This window comes from Gossypium arboreum, chromosome 9 (genome assembly GCF_025698485.1).
Source record: "Gossypium arboreum isolate Shixiya-1 chromosome 9, ASM2569848v2, whole genome shotgun sequence".
NCBI classification, from domain to species: Eukaryota; Viridiplantae; Streptophyta; class Magnoliopsida; order Malvales; family Malvaceae; genus Gossypium; species Gossypium arboreum.
Genome location: NC_069078.1, coordinates 71876655 through 71900110, shown reverse-complemented (window position 1 = coordinate 71900110; position 23456 = coordinate 71876655). Strand labels below are relative to the sequence as shown.

Sequence of the window (23456 nt, the reverse complement as noted above, 5' to 3'; positions counted from 1 at the left end):
AATTTTAAAATTATATATGAACTTTGATTTAATGTGAAGTTGTATACATGAACTTTAATTTAGTGCAATTATATACACGAAACTCTAATTGTGGCTCAAATGTATATTTAAAACTTTAATTTTAATTTAATTATATACATTTAAAGAAATAAATACATCAATTTATTTTTATATTAGATAAATATAATTATTTATGAATACAATAATAAACACAAAATAATATTATATATCAATAATTGTGTTAATACTTTTATCCCTAAAAAATATTATCCATCTTTAAAAGCACAGCCATCATGCTGGTGGGTTTAACTAAATTAGTATTTGTTTTACATCAATCAAATTTATTATTAATGTTTTATTAGTTTTTAATAATGAATCAAATCATTAAATCTTACTATTTTGAATAAAAGAATAGAAAAATTCTCGGATTGAAACTATTCATAATCTTTTTCTAGTTTATAAATAAGAAAATAATACGTTTTACACACTCAAATTCATGTCCTGTTACATTAGCAATAATATTTATACTAATTGAATTTAGCCTTAATTAACTAAATTTTGATTTTTAAAATGTTGAAAAATTTGTATAAAGAAAGTTGAAAGAAATTATAAAAATTTGAAATTAATATCAATTGCAAATTTACTTATATATATACATTAACTGTAATTGAATCTATATATATATATATATATATATATATAGATATTATTGTAAAAAGCTGGTAGTTTCAACTTTAATGGATTGTTTTTATTCAGAGTAAAATAAAGAAGGCAAAGAAGATTTTTTTTTTTTTTTTTAATTTTAAAATTTAAAGTTGAAACAGGTATTGGTTTTTGCTGCATTGAATTGGAATTGAAAACCTGTGTTTTGTCTTGGTTGGTGGTAGGCCACCCTTGGGGTGAAAATATACTCAACTATACCTAAATTTAGTAATATGTATTCTTTTTTATATTTAAAAATCAAAATTAATAGATAGTTAAGTTGGTGAAAATGGGTAATGATATCAAGATTGGGTCTGACTTGTTTTAAACTGTGTTGTTTATTAATTAAAAATAAAAATGAAAAATATTAAAAGTTAAATGTGATGATGAAACTGGATTAGTAATTTGAAGAAAAGAGGAAAAAGAAAGCAAAAGATAAAAGAATGGAAGGAAAGAGAGGGCGTGTAGTGTCATAGCATTGTCGCCCCCACCCAACACAGTTTCCTTTCACTTTCTCTTCAAAGTCCAAAAGCCAAAAAGCCACCACACAGCATTGGCTTTTCTTTTCTTGCCTTTTGTTTTTCTTCCTGCATTTGTCTATGTCTGCTGCTCCCTCTTCTCAGTACCTGCAAATGGGGGAGGAATCATACTTCGAATTCCTTGTTATTATTTGACCACCTTTCTTTTCCTCTCTTTTTACCCCTTCCCCATGTCTTCCTTCTCCTTCTTTTCTCTTCTTCTCCTCCCCTTTGTTCCTTCCCCTTAATCTTCATTTTCAACCCATTATTTTCACTCTATTTCCTCACCTTTCTGGGGGAAGGGGGTTACCCTTTTCTTTATTTACTCTCATTCTACTCTCTCTTTTTCCTTTTCCTTTCTTTCTTTTTTTTTTGTCTGGTTGAGTGAGTTGGTTATGTGGGTACTTGCACTGAGGTGAAAAATTCTCTGGCTTTAACAAAAACTTGGGGTGTTCATGGAAATTGATCTGAACCATGCACTGAGTGAGGTGGAGAAGACTGCGGTTTGCAATGGGGACTGTGACAAACTGAACTGTGTGTGCTCTTCATCTTCTTCAAACTTAGCTTCGCCTCCATGTACCTCTTCCATTTACTTGGAGCTTTGGCATGCTTGTGCTGGCCCTCTCACTTCACTCCCCAAAAAGGGAAATCTTGTTGTTTACTTCCCTCAGGGTCACTTGGAGCAGCTGGCCTCTGCCTCTCATTTCTCTCCTTTGGAAATCTCCACCTTTGATCTTCCCCCTCACATCTTTTGCAAAGTGGTGAATGTCCAGCTTCTTGTAAGCACTCAAATTTTCTTCCTTTTAGCACTGAATTGTTTTTTTTCCATTAACCATTAGCCTGCCCTCTAAAGCTCATAACTTTACCTTTTCTTTAAATTGGTTACTTTCCTTTAATTGAACTTCCTTTTTTTTCTTTTTTAGGCCAATAAGGAGAATGATGAGGTCTATACGCAGCTCACTTTACTTCCTCAGCCGGAGGTATATATAGTTCTTATATTGGTTTTAGAATATTTCAGTGTTTTTTACTTGCATAAGCAATTCGATGTAAAATTGTGATATTTTTTCGGTATTACTGTTATAGGGAGGCTTTATAATGCCTCCAGTGGCTTGAATCAATTCCTTTCTGCATACATTAATTGTAAGAGGCAGTGGTACTTTGGGATTTTTGTGCAGTTTCATTCATGTCTGCATACACTTGCTTGCAAGAGGCACTCTAAATTCCATAGTTTTGGTGATTTAAATTTGGGATTTTTGTGCAGTTGAGAGGGCCTAATTTGGAGAGCAAGCAGCTGGATGAACTAGGTGTGGATGAGGGAGATGATGGATCGCCTAAAAGATCAACCCCTCACATGTTTTGTAAGACGTTAACCGCATCGGACACCAGCACTCACGGAGGGTTCTCCGTTCCTCGTAGAGCTGCAGAAGACTGTTTTCCTCCACTGGTACGAGTTCATATTCTTAATCCTCATGTACTATTTACCTGGCTGCATATTGATCCTAGAAACTTATTGCCTATCTAATGGTGTTTGCCTTATTTCAGGATTATAAACAGACGAGGCCGTCTCAAGAACTTGTTGCCAAGGACCTGCACGGAGTTGAGTGGAGGTTTCGACATATATATAGGGGTAACTAAGATAGCAGTTTCGACATTTCGGATGATAGTGGTTAGAATGTATTTTCAACTGAAAGAAACATTGATATAGTTTAATGTTTATTAATTTTTAGGTCAACCGAGGCGACATCTCCTTACTACAGGCTGGAGTATTTTCGTTAGTCAAAAGAATCTTGTTGCTGGTGATGCAGTGCTCTTTCTGAGGCATGAACTTCTGACAATAATTAATTATTCCGTTCTATTATTCCCTTTTGGAGCGCACAATTCATTCTCATTCTAATAAATTGAAATGCTTTTAGCAACTTGAGAATCATAAATATATACTGACATGTGAAAATATGTGGAAGTTTTTAGGGTTACGATGCTGCCTTGTGTTCCCTCGGCCTAGTTATTTGGAGTTCTTGCTGATTTATCTTTTCTTCAACACTTTAGGGGTGAAGATGGAGAGCTCAGGTTGGGAATTAGAAGAGCTGTACGGCCGAGGAATTGTCTTCCTGAATCAGTCATTGCTAAACAGAATTCATATCCGAACGTTCTTTCTCCGGTGGCTAATGCATTATCCACGAAAAGCATGTTTCATGTCTTCTACAGTCCAAGGTAAGTGTCTCTTTCAGCTTACTCATGAAATCGACTGGTATTGTGCAACGAAAAAGGAATAAGATGGGAAGTGATCTAAATAAAAAATGGAAGAATTTTGAATGCCTTGTAAGCCTATTTCAATGCCCACTGAGTGATTCTGAAAGTTGGTTTTTGGAATGAGATTCAGTTCTCATGTTGATGAGCTCTTAAACCTATTTTAAAGGCACATTGAGTGAAACATTTTATGTGAAATGGAATGGTAAACCTATTTGAATTGGTATAATGCAGGGCCAGCCATGCTGAGTTTGTCATACCCTTTCGGAAGTATTTTAAAAGCATAGCAAATTCAGTGTGCATTGGAACAAGATTCAAAATGAGATTTGACATGGATGATTTGCCCGAGAGAAGGTAGTTTAATTGCGGTCATTACTCAAATCAAATTTTTTTCCTTTGATTTTTCCTCCTTTACTTGTTAATGGTTTTTATTTTGATAATATACTCACAGTGCTACTTGCATGCAGGTTTAGTGGTGTAGTGATGGGAATGGGGGACTCAGATCCTTACAAATGGCCCAATTCAAGGTGGAGATGCTTAATGGTGAGCTCCTAATGTTAGTTTTTGTGCTTAAGCTTTTACTTTTATAGTCTTTATCAAAACACTCAGACAAGTGAATATATCTGGTCTTTATCAACTGTTCTTCACAAAGCGGAAAATTGATGAGTGCTGATAAACTGTTCAGAATGGAAAATAATTGACGGGAGAAAACAACTAGGAAAATCCCTTAATTGAACTGGTATTCTAATTAGTACTAAGAGTTTGTAGCTGTCACTTGGCTCATGTTTGGGGTTTGATTTTTGGAAAATTGTAATGTTCCTATGATTGGACGACTTGGCCTTCACTTAAATGCGTACATATGCACATTTTTTTTTTCTCGTGTGTGTTCATTGTGTTAATATATGGAAGATAATTTCAAAGCTAATGAATGATACTTGTTCGAAGACTCTCTTTAGTATAAAGACTTTTGTTATGACATTTAACAGGTCAGGTGGGATGAAGATAATATGATCGATCGCCACGAGAGAGTCTCACCTTGGGAAATTGATCCTTCCGCTTCTCTCCCACCCTTGAGTATTCAGTCTTCCCCGAGGTTGAAGAAACTGCGAACAGGTACGCAGGCTGCCGCACCCGACACCCTCATTACAGGTGCAAATCTCTCTGCTAGGTTGGTAATATTGTTGCATTTTTATACTCGGTTAATGTATGCATCCTGTGTTGTTTTTCTTTCAGGGGGGAGTCGATTTTTGGACTTTGAGGAACCGTTGAGATCCTCTAAGGTCTTGCAAGGTCAAGAAAATGTAGGTTTTGTATCACCCTTATATGGGCATGATACTGTAAGCCGCCCGCTAGATTTTGAGATGCAATCTCCTGCACATCATCAAAGTCTTGCGTCAACAGGGATTGAAAAGAGCAATATTAGTGAGTTTATGAGGGTTTGCTCCACCACATACACAGGCTTTGCGGATTCTAATAGGTTTCCGAAGGTCTTGCAAGGTCAAGAAATTTGCCAATTGAGATCCCTGACACAAAAGGCTGATCTCAATCTCGGTGTTTGGGCGAAAACCAATGTTGGTTGCAATTCATTCAACATGCATCAAACACTGAAAACCAATTGCTATCCACTAGCATCGGAAGGCCTTCGAAATATGTATTTCCCTTACAGTGAATTTCTCAAAACCGTCCAAGAGCCAACAATGAGCTCTTATGCATGTCCACTTCCAAGAGGTAATGTCCCGTTTAATGCTTCCTCAATTAGGACAGGGGTAGGGGTTATCGTGGATGGGTTCAGAAAGCCGAATCAACTGAATGAGCATAAGCCATTGGAGAATATTCCAAGTCCTGCTTCGGAAAACAATTCGAGGAACCAACAGGATGACTCCTTCAAAAGAAATGTTGCTGGATGTAAACTCTTTGGGTTTCCTTTGAATGTGGAGTCGCCTACTCCAAACTCACAAAATTCTGGTAAGAGGAGTTGTACAAAGGTAAGTTTATCTTAGGGTCGAACTCGAATTTAACCTTACTTCCTATTCCTCTCCTACTGACTTCGACATAACTGACCGAAGGTTCACAAGCAAGGCAGCTTGGTCGGAAGAGCTATTGATCTCTCGAGACTGTACGGATATGATGACTTGATGATTGAACTTGAACGTCTATTTGGAATGGAAGGCGTATTAAGTGATCCGGATAAAGGGTGGCGGGTATTGTACACAGATAGCGAGAACGACGTAATGGTGGTTGGAGATGACCCTTGGCAGTAAGTGTCATCCAATTTGTTGCACGATAGCGATTATTATCGTTATCCTTCTAATATGTTAATGTTTGGTTGCAGTGAATTTTGTGAGGTGGTGTCGAAGATCCACATATACACCCAAGAAGAAGTGGAGAAGATGACAATAGGAACGGGGAGCGATGACACGCAAAGCTGTTTGGAGCAAGCAGCAGTGATAATGGAAGCATCAAAGTCATCCTCAGTGGGGCAGCCAGATTCATCATCTCCAATGTAATAAGGGTTTGAAGATTTGATGTTTGTTTGTTTGTTTGTTTGCTTGCATGTTTTTTTTGTTGATGTTGTGTTTGCTATGTGTGCAACAAGTTGTTTAAATGAATCCTTAAAGATTTATTTTATCTACCAAGTAATTGTCAAATTGGAAGCTAAAAGTGGCCTTCTGCCATTATTATTATTATAATGGTATATTTGACAATTGAAGGTTTTGGCGTTTTGCAAAGGCACCTAAGTTTGATACATGCATATTGAGGAATGGTGTCATTTCAAAGGCAGTTGAAATGACTCAGGTTAATGTCAAGTTTGTAGGTGCTTTGAATCTTGAGAACCCATTCCAAACTTGGGTTCCCAAAGCTTGGGGAATTTTTATTGGCTAACATATGTAAATCATCTATTTGCAAGCTTGTATTAAACATCATTTACTTTTAACTTAAAGCCCATCCATAAATTTTAGCAAATGTACTTTACCAGTCTTTGGAACATTAGCTCTTGAGTTTGTTGGACTCAAAACTCTTTTATTTAATGCAAATTGTCGGGAAGGAATTATAAATAGTTCTAAATATTATATTAAAAATTTTAAAAATATAAAATTTTTGAATCTTAAATAAAATATTAAGATTTAAAAAAATAGAAGTGCAAAAGAATGTTAATTTTTAAAAAAATAAAGTTAATTATACATGGTTGGTTGTCTACATAGCCTCATCATTGGTAGGATTTGATGCATCAATTGAAATTAATAATAATAATAATAATAAAGCAATCTACCAAAACAAAAACATAGAAAATACAATAAAATATGAAACAATACAAGCGTTGATACTATGGTGGTAACTACGGCGGTAACACTCTTAACTCTAATATTTTAGAGTAATTTGTTGGTTATTTTAGTAGGGCTTTAGGATTTTAATTTATTTTATGATTTAATTTTGTTAGATTTTAGGAATTTTATTTCGTTGATGTCTTAAGTTAATTATATATTTATAGTATTAAATGGGACTAATTTTTAATGTATTCTTATTCAATGTAGGTTCGACAAAGCATGAGAAAGAATGGCTTGACATAACTAGATTTTTGTTCCAATGGAAAATGTTTCCATCCCAGCGATAGCAAACAAACAACTTTCTACTCCATCAGCACATGTACTTGATAATTTTTTTTTTTAAATTATGATCTTTAGGAGTTTTAGAAGCAAAATAAAAAAAAAAAAGAGAGGAGAAAAAAGAGGAACCGTCCAAGCTTTCACACATCAAGAATAGATAGATTCCAACAAGAAGACAAAGTTTCTTCATCATTTTTTCCTTCTTGTTTCCTTTTATTATGTCTAGTTTTTGTTTTAATTTTAAGATATTTTTCAAATTCTCCATGAACTAAATCACTTTACTAGGGTTACAATGAATTTCATACTTAGTTAATTGAATTTTATCTATTTTTGTCTCTTTTTATTGTTGATGGAGTTTTAGATTATTTATTCATTTTTATTCTTCTTTGAAAGTCTGGTCAGCTATTAGCGTGACAAAACTTAAATAAATTGGAAGGACTTTCCATTTTAGGTCTAGAATGAATAACTCTTGGCCTTAATTAGATGAGTCAATTTATGATTCGTAATTAGGATAAGAATATACTTGATTACCTTTAGGTAGTCATAATTGGGGTAATTCTTAATCAATTTGATCTACATTATTGATATAATAATATAGCTCAATAGTTGGGTTAAATTAGTTCTTTAATTGCTCGGGAGAGAATTAAGAGAACTTTAGTTCCCAAGTTAATAATCAACTCTATTAGGATAAATTGGGTGAAGATAGATCAATTAGCTAATACATTAGACGAAATTGTAATCCTAAGGTTTTACTATTAAAGGGCAATCCAAATTTTGCTTCTTCATAAAGTCTCTCATTCATCTAATGAATAAGGGTCAATTTATTTATTTTTCAATGAAGGGCAATCCGAAATATAGTACAAGGACTGCTATAGTACTTTTACCACTAAATTTCAATGGTTATCGGTTCATCGACATGCCACGTCATTCATATGAAATCGGCTCAAATTTACAAATTACTTCGTCCAAAACCCGGTTTTAATTCTGACATAATAGAAGTGTTGTGAATATAAATAAAATTGAAATCAGAGTTCAATATGAGAAATGAGATTTGATTATTTCTATGAACTGTTATTTTATTGTACAAAGTTACAAAGTACAAACATGCAGATCTTTGGTATTGTTAACAACAGCTTTCACTCTCTTACTCCTCCTTAAAAAGCTCACGACCAATCACCATTCTTCTTATCTCACTTGTTCCTGCTCCAATTTCATACAGCTTCGCATCTCGAAGCAGTCGGCCGGTTGTGTACTCATTTACATATCCGTTACCACCTAAACATTGTATAGCCTGCAACCCCGAATACAAATCAATACTATGATTTGGATCACAAATTACAGAATATGCCATGTGATCTCCATGTATGAATATGACTCAAAAATGAATTGACACTGTTTAGAACAAGGAGGCCTACGCTGGATTAGCAAAATACCAATTGATTAGTTTACTCATCATCAAACTCTTTAACAGCTTTTTAGCTATGATCAGCTTCAATGCATGCTGCGCTGAAGACCCACTAAGACTGTTTGGCAGTCAAACAGGAACATGACAGCAAGATGCTAGCAGAAAGATCAGTTAGACAGAGTATAGCCCTCTTGGCTTTTAATTACCTTTCATCTGCCACCACTCTACCCGAAGTAGAAGAAAAATCTGTTCAAGCCTATTCTTTTCTATCCTGTATTCTGCCATCTTTGTAAAGTTCACATGTATATATATACCATTTGGGAATAGCTATTATTTTGTCATTTTAAGCATGACACTATTGTTAGCTTTTAGTAGATACCCTGGATTGACCATCTTAATGCTATAAATTGTATAAGTCTGCAGATCATAATACCATGACTTCACTCATTAATTGCAGCACTGTTTTCATGAACGTAATACAAAGAAAATTGTGAATAAAAACAAGTAAATCTTTCACCTGCAAAGCAACTTGAGTGGCTCGTTCAGCAGCACAAAGTATAACTCCAGCACAGTCCTGAAATTTTGCATCCACAAAAGTTATTGCATGCCTGAGTTGAGGCGTGCTATACTGCTATACAAGAACACACATTTATTTGATTTTAAGTTCACTTGATCTACATGCCTAGTTAAATAACTGAATCAAATAAATGGCAAAAACCGTTATCCTCACAATATATAGAGAATGTCATCTGAAGTTAGAGTAGCTGTTAATGGTATATGTTCATGTTCATGCGAGCATGGAGAATAACACTGGCCACATAAAATCATCAAGAATTGATAGTATCTGTGACTGTTTGAAAGACCAAGAAAACCATGGCATGCACCCTTTTTTTCCGAACCCAAAAATAAATAAGGACTTCATTTCTTCAGAAACAATCTGATAATAATAGCATATATCTGGAACTTGAAATATTTGCACCTGATGATGATAATGACCAGGTTGGTAAATGTATCAAGTTTCATACAACTGTTTTTAGAAAAATATCATAAAGAATTTCAGGAATAAGAGAAAGGGAAAATAAAAGGAACCTTAGGGTCAACTCTCCCATTGTCGCAATCCCTTGCAACAGAATAGACATAGGACCTGAAAAATGAAAGCTGTCAACTTCTGCCATATGTAAATTAAATTTAGAAAGACTTGAAATTTTTATCACAAAACTATACCTTGATGATTGAAGAGAAGTATACATGTCAGCAACTTTCCCCTGTAATTGCAGTGTCTAAAATTCTAAGACAAGCATCCACAGAACATCATCAGGATAGCTTATGTTAACAATTATTACAAACCTGAATAAACTGAAATTCCCCGATAGGCCGGCCAAACTGTGACCTCTCTCGTATGTAAGGAAGAACAACATCAAGACATGCCTGCATTATACCAATGGGCCCAGCGGACAAAACAAGTCTCTCCAAATCTAGTCCTGACATCAATACATAAACTCCTGAAACAAGCAAAAACCCTCTATTAGAATATAACACAAGAAAACATAATATTAACTCACAACTGAAACACAAACCTGATCACCAGCTTTACATAGTACTGGCATAATCAAGAATACAAACTATGACTCCTCTTACAGTTTCTTTTGATAAATATTATTTACTTCTAAAATAGGGTTTCTTCGATCATATATGAAGTCCATGAGGTCATCTGACTAGGCAGCATACTTTTACCACCATAAAATATCTGCTATTGATCAATATATCGTTCCTATGCCCTAGAAGTAGAGGAAAAAGCTTTCAGAGATGCAAGACCTTTTCCTTCTTTGCCAAGAACATTTTCTTCTGGAATGAAGCAATTCTCAAAGACAAGCTCACATCTGCTCAGACCATCACACCATTATTAGAATGAAAGAGAGGAGCAGAAATGGACTTCAAAATATATGACTTCATTTACAGCAGTACAGACACATACGTATCACTTCCTCGCATCCCAAGTTTGTCCAATTTCTGAGCAGTGGTGTATCTGCATGACAAAAAATCAAAAGAGTAATGAATAAATCTATCATCTCATTTTGTTATCAAATTGTGGTCCTACATATGGATTTTATTTTACCTTGAAACAAGATACTTAAGGAAAGGTGTATCTAAATGATGGGGGGTGACTGAGAAATTTTATGTATTTAAAACTCATTAATACCAGCCAGCTATCAGCCATTTAGAAAAGGGTGACATAGGTCTTTACGGTCTATATCCAATAAATATTTTTATGAAAAAATAATAATAAGTTGCAGTCATTTCAGGCACCCAAGGAGTATAGTCAGAATTGTTTATGTTCTACCATACAAGACCAAAAGAAATAAGTTCATATTTGGACTATCACCAAATTTCCTTTATAGATAAACAAAATGCACAGTAGATAGCTGTGATGCACGTACCCAGGTATTCCCTTCTCAACAATAAATGCTGTGATTCCTTTTGAGCCAGCTGTGACATCTGTCTTTGCATAAACAACCTAAAAGATTTGATCAATAAGTATAAAACAAGAAATTTTAGCAGAAGAAAAGTTGTATATTGAAGAAAAGAGGATAACTTTATCCATTTTAAGCAGGGCTTCTTACAACCAGACACTCTGGCAAGGAAATTTTACCACCTAAGGACCGTGTAAAATGGTTTTCTATTCAAGCAAATAGTTTATCTGCTGAATGCTACTGCATGCAGCTTAAAATAAGCATAAAGCACTTGCTACACTGGAAACCACATATAAGTACAACTACATTTTAAGGAAAAGCATTATTCTATAAAACCTTGTCCTAATCATAATGGAAAGAAATGTTGTTTACACCTACTATATTTATTGGTTGGAAGAAATACAAACAACAGTCTCCTGCCAATTGGATCACAGGAAAAAGCTGAATCTCACATTCAACAGGAATGTAAGGTTTAGTTATCAAAGTATGGCATCTCTAAATAGCATAGGGTATTAAATTGACAACACTAGATATATGGATTGCTGAAGAAGAAAAACTTACCACCATATGCATATCATTCACTAGCATGTCTAGCAACTAACAAAATTAATGATTATTAAGTATCAAAATCCACTCAGTCTAATAGGAAGTGACCATACATCCAGAATGTATGCTTCATGTAGATATTCAGGTCAGTTTTGTATACTTATAAGGCTGAGGGCTATTTATAGACAGTAAATTTTATACTTTCTTGCACATCAATCTTAATAGAAATACCAATGTTTGAGCAACGGGACCATTAGTGCACCACATCTTGTTCCCATTTAGAAGATAACCCCCATCAACCCGATCAGCTTTGCACTTCATGCTAACAACATCAGAGCCAGCTGCAGGATTGCAAAAAAAAAAAAAAGAAAAGGGCAGATGAAATTATTAGAATTTGTGCAGCCTAAGAAATGTTAATAAATCTAAGATATAAGCTAAGAAAAATGTTTGTCTAAGTTACCATTGGGTTCACTCATAGCAAGGGCTCCTACATGCTCTCCACTGATGAGCTACAAAAAGAGAGATAGTGGATATATCGTAAAGGAGATAGATTCCAAAAGAAAGAATGAAACAAGTAGGCAGAGGACCTTACTCACAACAAAGAGAGAAGATAACAATGGTACACAAAGTATTAGCGTGAAGCAGGAGAGTAAGGGATGGTAGTCTTGTCATGTTCTATTAAATGTAAGAATGCTGTTAAGGGGAAAAACAACTAACAGCTAGCAAGTGATAATGCATTAAGAACAGATCCTAAATGTACAAAACTTGAGCTTGACAATACAGCAATATAAAAAAATCCCAGGCTATGTTGATTATAGCACACACAGAGAAAAAACTGAGTTTTTTTTTTTTTTATATATCATTTCAATGCCAATAAGGCAATATATTCAAAATTAATGAAAGTTGGGCATTGGATTCGAAATAAAACCTTTGGTAAGTATTTCTCTTTCTGGGCAGGGTTTCCATTCCTCACCTAAGAAACCATAAAAAATATCACCTTAAAACCTGTTAGAAGATGCAGATTGAAAACAGAATAACAAAGGTAATAATTTGGTTTACCAACTGATTGATGCACAGATTAGAATGAGCACCATAGGAAAGACCAACCGACCCCGAAGCACGGCTTATTTCTTCCATTGCTATGCAGTGATACAAGTAACCAAGACCAAGTCCTCCATATTCCTCTTCAAGAGAATAGAAAATAGAAGTTCAAGGAAAAAATCAAGTCTCCTTCATTGATGATGTACTTATAAAACAAATAGGATGTTTTAGGCTAAAAGTTGTATGGAATCCATTTGAATTTCACATTTACAGTAAAAGGGAGAAAATGGGTATATTTACCTGGGGCAGTTATCCCATGAAGATTAAAATCCCCCATGAGCTTCCATAAATTAACCTCCTGGATAAATGAATGAGTGAAGAAGCAAACAGTATTCAAAGAAATGAATAAAACATGAGAATCAAACAAAAAAAAAGTAATAAAAATAAAAAGATTAACTTAATTCGAACCTTGGGGAAAGAATTAGATTGGTCGATTTTGGAAGCATGAGGCGCAATATTTTCTTGTGCAAATTGCCTAACACTTTCTTTGAACTGGCATCATTAACCAAAAAAAAAAAAAAAAAGGGAAAAGAAATCAAAGGAACTGGGAAAATCTAATGAAACCCAGAATATGTAAAACGTAAAAATTTACATTCTTTTTTTTTTGTAAATTAAAAAAAAAAACCTGTAATTGAGTTTCATCAAAGAGTAAGGAAGTTGAAGAGAAAAAAGCCCGTTGCCTTTCTTTTCTCAAAATTTTGCTGCAAAAAGAACTTGCAGCAATTATCCTCTGCATTTTTATTTGATTTTTTTTGGTTTTTTTTTTCCGATTATAATTGAAAATCTAAAAAATTATATACAGAGAAACAATTAAGAAGAAATAGATGGAGATGAAGATGAAGATGAAAAACAAGCGTTAGTATTTTTTTTTTTTTATTTTTTTGTATATATTGGGATGTGTAGCGTGCTGGACTTTATTTAATTTTAGAAAGGACACGTGGTGAATTTTAATTGGTGGGAGGAGTTGCCAAGTGCATTGCTACTATTATCTGAGTAGGACGAGACGAAGTTTATCCTTTTAGTTAATAACCTTCGCTTCATATATTATTTAGTATGAGCATTGACACATTTTTTTAACTTTTGTATTAATTGAAGGGTCAATTTTTAAAATAGTTATATTTCTTTGTTTCAAATTATATTTTAGTCATTTATGTTATTTTGTTGTAATATTTTAGTCACTAAGTCGTTAATTACCGTTAACGGATTTCAAATAAAAAATTTAGGTTAAATTATACAATTAGTCCCCATATTTTTTTTTTGTTTTGAGCAATTTAAATTTTTTTATGTTCTTTCAACTTTTTTTTTTCATTCTCTTCTGCTTCTCCTCCTATTTTCCTCTATTCTCCATAGTTTTTTTTTTATGTTTTCCATTTGTTAAAACTAGTCCCTATACTTTTATTTTTTAAAAATTTTAATTTTTTCTTTTTCTTTATATGATATCTACATAAACACTTGATGATAATGAGTTTTAACATCATTTTCTTCTTCATTGTTGTTTTTCCATCGATACTAATGTCCACCTTCACTGTAAGACTACTATGAAAGCACCCATTACAACCATTTGCTAACTTCAAAATAAAAACAAATTGGCTAAGAGAAATTGCTCTGCATAAACTGAAAAAATAAAACATAAAAAGCAAACTATAGGGCAATAACGAAATCGACAAAAATAGTAACGTAAAAGGAAAAAAGGATGGATCAGAGAAATGTGAATGACACATTTAAACCCCTTATCCAAATTAGCGACCACTGTTGGGACACTCCCTAACGAAATGCCCAGAGCCTCAATAGTTGTAACAAGCACCGCCACTATTGTTGCCATATCTACCTCCACCATCGTTGCCACCTTGTGCTAAATAGCCCATCTCACCACACTTATAACATCCACCTCCACCATAACTGCCTCTCTTTCCTCCTCCACTATAACCATCGAATACATCACCATAACCGCACCACCACCACTGCTGCAGTCAGATATAGAGGAGCCATGAACAGGGTTGTCGTTGGGGCCAATAACCTCAACAACCTTGGCCGACATTTAGAAGACTTAACAACGTACTCAACCTCTTCACCATCGGCAAGGCTACGAAAACCCTCAGAATGAATGTTTTAGCAAATGAAAAATATAGAAAACTACATTAAAAGAAATGGAGAAGGGAGGAAAACAGAGGGAGAAGCAAAAGAGAATGAAAAAAAAAAGGAAAGTTAAAAGAACATAAAATAAAATAATTAAATTGCTCAAAATGAAAAAATATAGGGACCAATTGTATAATTTAACCTAAAATTTTTGTTTGAAATGATGATTTAACATGTCACGTCAGCTTACTGTTACATCGTTAATGATAATTAACGATTCAAAGACTAAAATATTACAACACAATAATGTAAACAACTAAAATGTAATATTTCAAATATAAATAATTAAAATATAACTTAAGACAAATAAAAGTGACTATTTTAATAGTTTACCTTTAATTGAATGGATAAAATAATATTTTTATAAAATTTGAAAGCTAAACAAATCATTATTAAAAAAATAAAAGTAACCAACAGAGCATAATCTAATTATGAGTAGATATTTATTTTACTTTTAAGCTTAGGTTTAAATAAAAATTGTTCCCAAAATATAGTATTTTCTCTTATTTAAGTATTTAAACTTTTATTTAATTAAAAATACCTAAATTATGATTCCATTAAACAAAATGGTATTCTAGTTTAAAAAATTTAGCCAATAATGATGTCATACGTAACATTTAATTAAATAAAAATTAAAAATAAAAATAAAATAAAATGTCATATAATATTATATTTTTCAATTTTTTCAATCATTTTCTTTTGGCATTTTATTCTTCATGTTCTCCAGTCTTTTAAGTTTTAACCATGATTCAAACACTTTACTTCCGCATTTTTTAAAATCCTGAAAAATATTATCATAATTACATAAAAGAAACTAGAAATACTATCACATGCATATGTATATGGAAACTCCAGATTTATTACACATATACATGTTTAAAAATAACATATAATAAATAATGAAACATATGTTCAAACTAATTAATAATAATAACACATAAAAGATGTATAATATTAAAATAAAAATTAGATTAAATTTTGAGTAAAACGAAATTGAAACAATAAATACATTAGATTGACAATACTAAGTGCACTAGAATTATTTATTATGGCGCCATCATCAAAATGAAGGTAATAAATTGTGCATATTATAATAAAAATAATAAAATAAAATTTTAGTTGAGTGATAAATTTAAAGTTTTACTAATCTAATTGGCATAGGTTTGAATACCACCTCATGCATATTTTTATTGGTTTTTGTTAAAGTGAAAAGACTAAAATACCCTTAAATAGTATAACTTATTTTAAATACGGAAGATTATTTTATAATTTTTTAACGAGTTGGTGACCTAGTTGAGAGTGACAACAATATACTAAAACACTTAAAACAATATAGATATATAATTGATGGATGTAATAAAGTATGCATAATAAAATAAAATATACAAAAATATTAAAATGAAATTTTGGTTGTGGGTGCAAATCTCACAATATTATTTTTATTGTTTTGTTAAAATGAAAAGATTAGATACCCTCGAATAGTATAACTTATTTTAATTATTTTTTGTAAAACACTAACTCATTAAGACAATAAATAATATAGATGCTTAATGACTCAATTGGCTTAATAAGTTTTTATAAGTTTTATTTAATATTAAATTAATTTTTTTATTTAGTTAAATATATCACACGTTACAATTTCATTGATTAAGAATTTTTTTTTTAAACATGAGTGACAGTTGGACCATTTTGTATAACAAAATCATGGTTTAAGTATCACTTTTTATCAAAAAAATTTGAATATCTAAAATCTGACTCCTCACAGAGGAGAGGGGATCCTTGCTGAAACAGAGGATCAAATCGAAAGATCGCGAGAGCAGGATCGTATACGCGATCAGGAAAGGGCCCGCGAAAGGGCGGGCTTACTAGCTGCCCACTCTGAACTCCAGAATCGTAGTTCTATTCTACAGGTGGAGAAGAACCGTCTGAAGTTTAGAATAAATGAACTTCAGTTTCGGAAGGATCAACAAAAATTCCGTCGTGAGTAGACACTTGTTGGCCCTTTCGATTCCCGGAAGGGACAGAACTTTCCTTTTGGAAATCCTAAGGGCAACGTTTCTGGTCTTATTGCGGAATGGGTACTTGTAAGCTCCGAAGTTAGGTCTAGATTTAAGAAATGTTTCAATAAAGACTGATGGGTTCATCTTTCTTTTCTCCCAAATCAAAAGTCTTGAAATTTTGAGCTTTTAAAAAATCAACCTAATAATCAATGAAATTATTTAAAAATCAGTAACTTAAAAAAAAGATGTGTTTTAATCTTGAAACTTTTAAAATACCAATTTTCTTCTAATAATTCTAAAAGGAATTGGTTTTATATTATATATAGATATAGATAAGTTTTTAAAATAAATATTTTAGTTCAATTATAAATATATCATAATATGTACATATCTTTAGCTTAAAAATTAGTTCAGATTTTAGTAATTTTAAATACATAAAAATAAAATAAAATAAGTGAAGAAAAATAGAAAAAAAAAGAGAATAAAGAGTTGTATTATATTTTTGCAATTGCTTCAGACAGCCCAAATGCGATTTTATAGCTTTGAAAATTGATGTATTCCAGAAAAAGAGAAAGGCTCCCATGTGCATAACTTTACGAAAAAAGAAACTCATTTATGGACGAAATCAGTCTAAAGATAGAATAAATGATGTCACATTCAATAGGTAGTTAAAATCATCAATCATCAACATCCAAGCTTCATGCCAAACCTTATAGCATCATCCAACAATTCATAATTTCCCTCTACTAGCAATATGTTCTTTTTCTTTAGATTAAATGAAGGGAGTCTAGTTCCAAGTGTGCTTTAGTTGAAGCAAGTGTTGAACAGGCAATGTTTCCTCATAATTGATTTAATAAAGGCCATTATTTGGAATTATCGAGGGATTGATAATGAAAATTGCAGGAATTTAATTCATCATGATCTTTGTCTTTTTGAGACATAAGGTAAGGCCAAGATTTTAGAGAAGAAACTTTCTTTTTCGAACTGCTTTGAAGTGGCAGCACAAGGGTTTAGAGGAAGTTTGGTTTTACTTTGACACAAGAACTTAATTCATCTTGGTGTTAAAAACTCTACTGATCAAACTATTAACTATTTTATTAAGGAAGGGGGTAAAGAATGGCAAGCTTCTTTCATGTATGTACAATTGAACAAGGAAGCTGAGGCATGGTTTTGTAGGGAGTTGGCGGGTTGGGGTTCAAATATTAGATAGCTATGGATGATCGTCGAGGATTTCAATGATTTTGCATCTCTAGCTGAATGATGTGGGGGAGCAAGGCGACAAAATGATATTATTTAGAGAAAGATGGAGTTCTTCTAACTTGCTAGGTATCGGGTCTAATTGATTGAAATATACTTGGGTTCACAAGTCACTAGGTAGAATTATTTTGCAACAGAGACTAGACAGAGTATGAATTAATGATTCGACATTGTGAGTTTTCCCATAACTTTATGTTTTTACCTTGCTTTGTCTCTATTCAGATCACCTAATCTTGTTGAACACCATGGGCAAAGAGTCGTTTGGTAATATTTTCGTTAAAAAGAAAACTAAGCTAAAAAGACTACGTGGGATTCAACAAGCACCAAATTATATGATCTCGTCTCAACTTCAAAAGTTGGAGGTAGATCTTAATGATGAATATCAAGCCATTTTGACAGAAGAAGAACTGTTATGGCTTCAAACTTCCTGACTTGATTGGATTTCAAAGGTCGAGCGAAATATAAAATTTTTCTACTTTGATGCAGGACAACAAGAATGAGGTAATGGGGTTGTTTATTGATGAAGTTTGGATGATTGATCAAAAGAGAATGATGGATCATGTGGTGCAGTTTTTTGCACAACTTTTTTTTGCGAAGAAGCGACTTACTCCACTTTCTTGCACTGATTCTAGTTCTCATCTTATGTCGTCTCGATGGATGAGGCGTGTTCAAGCCTATTCTCAATGAAAGGTTTAAAATCTCCCTGTTCGAATGGCATTCAACCATTCCTTTACCAAAATTATTGGGAGCTAAAGTGTTCTTGGTTCTCATTCCAAAGTCCACATCAGCAGATAGATTACCCTTGTTCATCTTATTAGTTTTTTCAACACAACATACAAGGTACCCTTTAAAACGTTTGTCAATAGATTAGGTTTGATTTTTACAACAAATTATTAGACCTTTTCAGAATAATTTTCTTACTAGGAGGGGTACTATGAATAAAATATTAGTTACACAAGAAGTTGTCCATCAATATGTGGAGTCGTAAGGGAGCGATGATTTTGAAAATTGATTTGCAGAAAGTGTATGATAATGGCTACTAAGATTTTCTAAAGTTTGTGCTTATTGGCTTCAGATTACCTATCAGATTGGTTGATCTAATAATGTTCTAAGTCAAATCTAATAAGATTATGTTAATTTGGAATGGACAAATGACCTCAGAATTTTACCATCAACACGGCTTAAAACAGGGTGATCCTTTAGCACCATAGCTCTTCATTATGGTGATGGGAAAACTTTCTTAAATGATCTTGAATAGAGTTGCGAAGAGGTTACTGTAAACGTTTAAGATTTGTAGAAGAGGATATGATATCTCACGTCTCTTCTTTGCAGATGATTTGTAGTTTTTGGTGTGAGTAAATATTGTGAGAATAAGGTAAAAGAGAGTAAATAATTGTACTAAAAAACACATTAGATGTTATTCCCAAGAAAGATTTGAGGAGTCACAAACATTTTCACTTAAAACTCAATCTCCTAGACAAAATCTCCCTACAATGTAATTTAATAGCACAATATGTCACTACAATTACAAATAAGAAGAGGGGGATATTGTCTTATGAAGAAAATGACAATTTTTGGGGATGATTTAAAGGTGGAGAAACCAACTCTATTTATAGTATTACAAACACTCTACAACCTTATTTTTTTAGATGTGGGCTTGTGTTATTTTAACAAATCTCTACCTTAACAAATTTCCACATCTTCAATCTCCTTACAAAACAATATTTGATAGTGTCTTCAAATTCTAACCTTTAAGTTTTAACATTGATCAAATCTAAACATAGTTGAAACTTGACTGCAATCACAACCTTAGTTATCATATCGACAGGATTCTAGATGGTTGAAATTTTTAGAATCTTTACTCCACCTTCTTCCAAAATTTCTCATACAAAATGATATTGGACATCAATGTGCTTCGTCTTTGCATGATAAACTTGACTTTTTGTTAATTGAACAGCACTCTGACTATCGCAATGTACTTTGACATACTTTTGTTTAATTTCCAGTTCACTAAACAACCCTTAAAGCAAAATTGCCTCTTTTACAGCCTTTGTGGTTGCCATGTACTCTGCTTCTGTAGAAGATAAAACAACTGTTGACTGTAAAATAGACTTCCAACTAACTAGTGCCTTTGCTAGAGGAAACACATAACTAATAGTTGACCACCATTTGTCCAGATCATCTGCATAGTCTGAATCACAATATCCAATAATACCTTGATTATCTTCCTCTTCAAAAATCAATCCAACATCTATTGTATTCTAGATATATCGCAAAATCCATTTCACAGCTTGCCAATGCTCCTTTCCCGGATCATGCATATACTTGCTCACGACCCCAACTGCTTGTGAGATGTCAGATCTTGTACATACCATAGTATACATTAAGCTCCTAACAATTTTTGTATATGGTATCATTGGCATGTATTCTCGTTCTACATCCCTTTGACGACATAGAGACATTAAGCTTGAAATGAGGAGCAAGAGAAGCGTAATAGGTTTTGACTTCCCATTCATGCCAAAGCGCTTTAGCAATTTTCTCATAGATTGTTTTTGAGTTAAAAAAAACCTCTTCAAACTTTTATCTCGAGTTATCTTCATGCCTAAAATCTTCTTTTATTTCTCCTAGATCCTTTATTTTAAACTCATTTTTCAACTGTATCTTTAATTTTTAAATCTCTACTTGACTTTTGGAAGCTATCAACATATCAACATAAAGAAGATATATGAGAAACCATTTTGAAGCTTGTGGAAATACACACTAGTCATATTTGCTTCTTGTGTACATCTGTTCTATCATAAATTTGTTAAATCGTTTGTACCACTACCTAGGAGATTACTTTAAGTCGTACAACAATTTTTCAAGTTTACACACTAAATTTTATTTTCCAGCAACCTTGAATCCTTCTAGTTGAGTCATATAGATTTCCTATTCCAAGTTTTTATGAAAAGAAGTAGTTTTTACATCCACCTGAACTAGTTCCAAATCCAACTGTGCCACCAAAGCTAATAAAATTCTAATGGAGGAATGTTTAACAACTAAAGAAAATACCTCATTGTAATCAATTCCCTCCTTCTGGGTATAACCTTTCGCCATCAATCTTGCTTTGTAACGCACATTATCTTGGCTAGGAAATCCTTATTTCTTTGCAAACACGCACTTGCACCCAATTGCCTTCTTTCCCTTTGGCACTAGCTAGCTTCCAAGTTTGATTCTTTTGAAGGGACTGCATTTATTCATTAATGGAAATACTCTACTTTTCTTCTTTAGAACTCTGAATTGCTTTATTAAAAATGGTAGGAATGTCATTAGCTTCAACTGGGAATGTATAAGCCACCATATCAGCAAAGCCAACAAACTTTTTAATTATTCTCCTTAACTTATTAGTTGCAATTGATTCACGTTGCTATGAGAGTTTTTGGGTCTAAACCTCCTCTTCACTAGGGTCTCATTCTTCCACTAGATCCTTCTTACTAGAGTCTCTTTCGAACTCCACCTACTTATGAGTATCATTTGACTACTCATTTTGCATTTTTGAAAACATGGTAGATTCATCAAAAGTGACATCTCTACTGAAGATAATTTTATTTGTTTCTGGAAACCATAGGCGAAAACCTTTTATGCTAGAAGTGGTATTAAGAACACGACTTTCTTAGCTCCTGGATCCAACATTGCTTCCTTAACATGATAGTATGCAACGAAACCAAACACATATAAGGAATTATAGCCTGTAGCAGACTTTCCACTAAATTTCTCCAATGGTGTTTTTCCTTCAATTTTAGTAGATAGTAGACGATTGATGAGATGGCAAGCATATGTTATAGCCTCAGCCCAAAACTCTGTATCAAATCCAACATTGGATAGCATACATCGAACTTTCTCCAACAGTGTTCGATTCATATGTTTTGCCACCCTATTTTGTTATGGTGTAGATTTGACAATGAAGTGCCTGATGATGCCCTTATCTTCACAAATCTTTAGAAATGAATCACTTCTATACTCTCCACCATTATCTCTGTGAAGATGCTTTATCTTTTTGTCCGTTTGAGTTTTCATCATCAATTTCTACTTAAGAAAGCTCTTGACACTTTATCCTTTGTCTTCATTGTATACACTCATGCTCTTTAGGAATAATCATCAACAAAAGTTACATAATAATGTTTTCCTCCCAAAAGCTTGTTTTAGAGGGACCTCAGACATCTAAGTGGACATAATCCAAGATGCCTTTAGTATCATAGATTGCAGTCCCAAACTTCACCCTTGCCTATTTCCCCTTGATGCAATGCTTACAAAAATCCAGTTTTCAGGTTCTTCTTTCTTTCAATAATCCTTGATTGATGAGTAAGTTCAAGAGTGCCTTGGAGAATTCAACAAACCGTTAGGTTTATTGATAAATTTATACAAGTTTAAACTATTTATCTCCCTAAACGTTCCACGAGATAAAATAATGAAACTTAGCATTGCTTGTGGTATACCATTAATGAATGATCTAAGAATGTACTTGGTGTTCTTATTATTCATGGTAGGTTCACAAAAGATACCTATTCTCATATGATAGATAAAATTTAAAAAAAATGGTGGATTGGAAAGGTAGAGTCTTCTTTCAACAGGAAGAAGTTTTGATTAAATCGACAATGGTGACAATTCCCCTTTATATGGTGCAATCTGTGCTTTTGCTAGTTTTGGTTTGTAACCGGTTGGATCGTATTAATAGGAATTCATTTTGGGGTGGCACCTCAAATTATAAACATAATCAATTGGTGCACTGGGACAGAAATTGTGTTTCAAATATTAGATTTTGGTTGGACTAGTGGGTAGGCAATGGACCACTATGAAAGCTAATTCAATCTAATAGTTTTGTGCCAACAGAAAGGTTTCTGACTTTATTGATGATTCAAGGAATTAGAATTTATTTGTGGTTCAACATATTCACTCGATTGACGTTTTGCTGGAAATTAAGGCCACTTTGTTGCCATAGTTCCAAGTTGTCGATGACTCCTTTTGCTGGGGATATGAAAGCAATGAAGATTCAAAGTGGTGTCTGCTTACTCAATGCTTGTTGATCTTTATCGAGATATGCATATGGGGAGAAGATGAGATTGGATTTGGTCTTTGCAGCGCCGTGAACGCATCTAATTCTTCATTTGGCTTGTCATGCGGGATAAACTAAACTAGAATAAGTTGCGTGCTCATGAAGATATGACTGCAAATGCAAGTTATAGCTATTATTGAGGGAGTGTCAAGTCCATTGAGCACGTTCTCAGGAGTTGTTCGAAGGCTAAAGAGGTGTGGAATGAGTTGCACATTTGTGCTATTTAACATGACTTTTTCAAATGTAATTGTTATACATAGGTTAAGCGAAATGCTAAATCAGCCAAATATATGACTGGGACTTTCTATGGGGCTCTCTCTTCTTAACCACGATATGGAGTTCGTGGAAAAATTGTAATGTAAGGGTGCTCAAAAAC

General features: G+C 33.3%; 2 protein-coding genes across 6 annotated transcripts; one reads left to right on the top strand and one right to left on the bottom strand.

Annotated features, from left to right (window-relative positions):
* Nucleotides 1-1082: 1082 nt before the first annotated feature.
* Nucleotides 1083-6128, top strand: LOC108457369 (auxin response factor 4-like). 4 transcript variants are annotated; one of them, XM_017756389.2, is made up of 12 exons: nucleotides 1083-1999; nucleotides 2144-2200; nucleotides 2482-2664; nucleotides 2763-2847; nucleotides 2948-3038; nucleotides 3267-3431; nucleotides 3702-3821; nucleotides 3935-4010; nucleotides 4454-4616; nucleotides 4701-5452; nucleotides 5534-5724; nucleotides 5800-6128. In XM_017756389.2, the coding sequence occupies exons 1-12, from the start codon at nucleotides 1676-1678 to the stop codon at nucleotides 5972-5974; spliced, it is 2382 nt and encodes a 793-aa protein (XP_017611878.1). In that variant the 5' UTR covers nucleotides 1083-1675; the 3' UTR covers nucleotides 5975-6128. The 4 variants fall into 4 exon arrangements, with proteins under 4 accessions (XP_017611878.1, XP_052874971.1, XP_052874970.1 ...); XM_053019010.1 differs by having other exon boundaries at nucleotides 1174-1999; nucleotides 2948-3033; nucleotides 3262-3431; XM_017756390.2 differs by having other exon boundaries at nucleotides 1174-1999; nucleotides 4454-4580.
* Nucleotides 6129-8110: 1982 nt separating this feature from the next.
* Nucleotides 8111-13482, bottom strand: LOC108457200 (isovaleryl-CoA dehydrogenase, mitochondrial). 2 transcript variants are annotated; one of them, XM_017756115.2, is made up of 15 exons: nucleotides 13221-13482; nucleotides 13004-13087; nucleotides 12836-12893; nucleotides 12554-12678; nucleotides 12423-12467; nucleotides 11955-12003; nucleotides 11726-11835; nucleotides 10916-10992; nucleotides 10453-10503; nucleotides 10293-10357; nucleotides 9825-9979; nucleotides 9702-9742; nucleotides 9567-9621; nucleotides 8995-9051; nucleotides 8111-8363 (listed from the first exon to the last, which is right to left on the bottom strand). In XM_017756115.2, exons 1-15 carry the CDS (start codon nucleotides 13329-13331, stop codon nucleotides 8217-8219), a joined length of 1230 nt encoding a protein of 409 aa, XP_017611604.1. In that variant the 5' UTR covers nucleotides 13332-13482; the 3' UTR covers nucleotides 8111-8216. The 2 variants fall into 2 exon arrangements, with proteins under 2 accessions (XP_017611604.1, XP_052875018.1); XM_053019058.1 differs by having other exon boundaries at nucleotides 9702-9765; nucleotides 9906-9979.
* Nucleotides 13483-23456: the final 9974 nt, after the last annotated feature.